The sequence below is a fragment of the Archocentrus centrarchus genome, chromosome 19, assembly GCF_007364275.1.
Source record: "Archocentrus centrarchus isolate MPI-CPG fArcCen1 chromosome 19, fArcCen1, whole genome shotgun sequence".
NCBI classification, from domain to species: Eukaryota; Metazoa; Chordata; class Actinopteri; order Cichliformes; family Cichlidae; genus Archocentrus; species Archocentrus centrarchus.
This window is the reverse complement of record NC_044364.1, coordinates 21,773,660-21,775,900: the sequence shown is the minus strand read 5'-3', so window position 1 is coordinate 21,775,900 and position 2,241 is coordinate 21,773,660. Positions and strand designations below refer to the sequence as shown.

At 41.7% G+C, this 2,241-nt stretch overlaps 1 protein-coding gene across 1 annotated transcript; it reads left to right on the top strand.

The window, feature by feature from the left end:
* The first annotated feature begins 454 nt into the window (after nucleotides 1–454).
* Nucleotides 455–1,882, top strand: LOC115798665 (nuclear factor 7, brain-like). The gene has a single exon (XM_030755591.1). The coding sequence runs from the start codon at nucleotides 455–457 to the stop codon at nucleotides 1,880–1,882; it is 1,428 nt and encodes a 475-aa protein (XP_030611451.1).
* Nucleotides 1,883–2,241: the final 359 nt, after the last annotated feature.

The window sequence follows — 2,241 nt, the reverse complement described above, 5'->3', positions numbered from 1 at the left end:
TAAAATGCCGGACAACCATACGACTATCATTACTGGCATTAAAGAGTATATATATATATATATATATATATATATATATATATAAACATTAATCCTCATCTTCATCCACATTTTCCAATCAGCTTTTCCCATTTTAGTTCACCATAAACTTTAAAGTCAGAGACTAAAAGTAAGGATTCAGCTTTCAGGCCACACCCCATTCTGTCTGACCTTTGTAACAGCAGATAACTGAGAATTAAAATTAAAAATTAACCAGTCAATGATCTGGATGCAATAAGTGCAGATTATGAATTTCACTGCAGATCACTGCAGTCCTGAAACCTGGACGCCATTACATGGCATAGGACCTCTGCACTGAACTGAACTGATCTTACTGTGAGGACTGAAAGCGACAAACTGAAGGAAATCCAGTTCGGTGAGTTTTTTGTTTTTGAGAAATTTGACAACAGAGAAAATGGCTGAGAAATCCACACATCTCAAAGGCTACCTGAGCTGTTATGTGTGCTCAGAGACTTTCAGAGATCCTGTGTCTCTGAGCTGCAACCACAACTTCTGTTCAAGCTGCCTGAAAAAATTCTGGGAACAAACTACAAGCAAACACTGTCCCATTTGTAAAAGAAAATCCTCAAAAGAAGAACCTGGAGTGAACTTTGGTCTGAAAGAACTTGCTGATTCATTTGCTGGCAGACAGAAACCTGGATCATCTGAGACAGAAAAACAAGAGAAAACAGTAGAGATTATATGCATAAAACACAAAAAAGAGCCTCAATTGTTCTGTGTGGATGAGCAGAGGGCTCTTTGCACCATCTGTGATTTTCCTCACCGACAGAGTCACAAAGTGGTTCCTGTAGATGAAGCAGTCAGTGGCCTGAAGGAGCAGCTGAAATCTGACTTAAAGTCTCTGCAGGACAAGAGGAACAAACACAAACAAGTGGAGGAAGCCTACAACGAAGTGATTCAACACTCCAAGAAGCAGCTGTTGTCCACAGAGAGGCAGATCAGAGCAGAGTTCAACAAACTCCACCAGTTCCTGAGAGTGGAAGAGGAGTCCAGACTGGCAGCTCTGAGGGAGGAAGAGGAGCAGAAGGGGAGGACTATCAGCAGAGAGATGAGGATGATTGAGGAGCAGATCTCCTCTCTGTCAGACAGCATCTCTGCTGTTGAAGAAGAGCTGCAGAAACACAGCGTGCCATTCCTCAGCAGTTATAAAGCCACTCAGAGCAGAGCCAGAGCCCAGAGCTCACTGTCAGATCCACAGTTGGTCTCAGGAGCACTGAGAGATGTGGCCAAACACCTGGGTAACCTGTCCTTCAGAGTGTGGGAGAAGATGAAGGAGAAGCTCCCCTTCAGTCCTGTCATTCTGGACCCAAACACTGCAAACCCCTGGCTCTGTCTGTCTGATGATCTTACCAGTGTGAGACTTGGAGACACAAAGCAGCAGCTTCCTGAAAATCCAGAGAGAAACATTAAGTATCCCACTGTTTTTGGCTCTGAGGGCTTCAGCTCAGGGAAACACAGCTGGGAGGTGGAGGTGGGAGACCATCCTGACTGGACTGTGGGTTTAGTTAAAGAGTCAGTTGACAGGAAGGGAAAGCGTTATGCTTCACCAAAATATGGAATCTGGTGTTTAGAGCATCGCAGTGGAAAATACACTGATGGTGATGGTCAGACTGTGAAAGTGAAGAAGAGTCTCCAGAGGATCAGAGTCCAGCTGGACTATGACAGGGGAAAGGTGTCCTTCTCCAACCCTGAAGACACGACTCACATCTGCACTCATAAACACACTTTCACTGAGAAACTCTTCCCATATTTTAATATTGGAAAATCAGGAGATGCCAAAATCTGTGATATCAAAATCTGTCAGACTGAGGTTTCACTGTGAAGTGACTCTTTTTTTAAGTTTGAGTGTGTGTGTGTGTGTGTGTGTGTGTGTGTGTGTGTGTGTGTGTGTTTTCTCTGTAATTATTGTAGGGTCTTTACCTTACAATATAAAGTGCCTTGAGGCAACTGTTTGTTGTGATTTTGCGCTATATAAATAAAATTGAATTGAATTTTAAAATTAAATATAAATTATTTGTAAATTGGTGATTGGACATCTATGTAACCTTTTAGTTATTAATAAAATACTTTAGTGTTTGCATGTGAGTTATATAATGAGTCTGAACGGGACATGCAGATTATTTGTTATCCTTGTGTTAGGGATTATTTTTTACTCAGTGAATAAAGAACAAATGTTTAAAG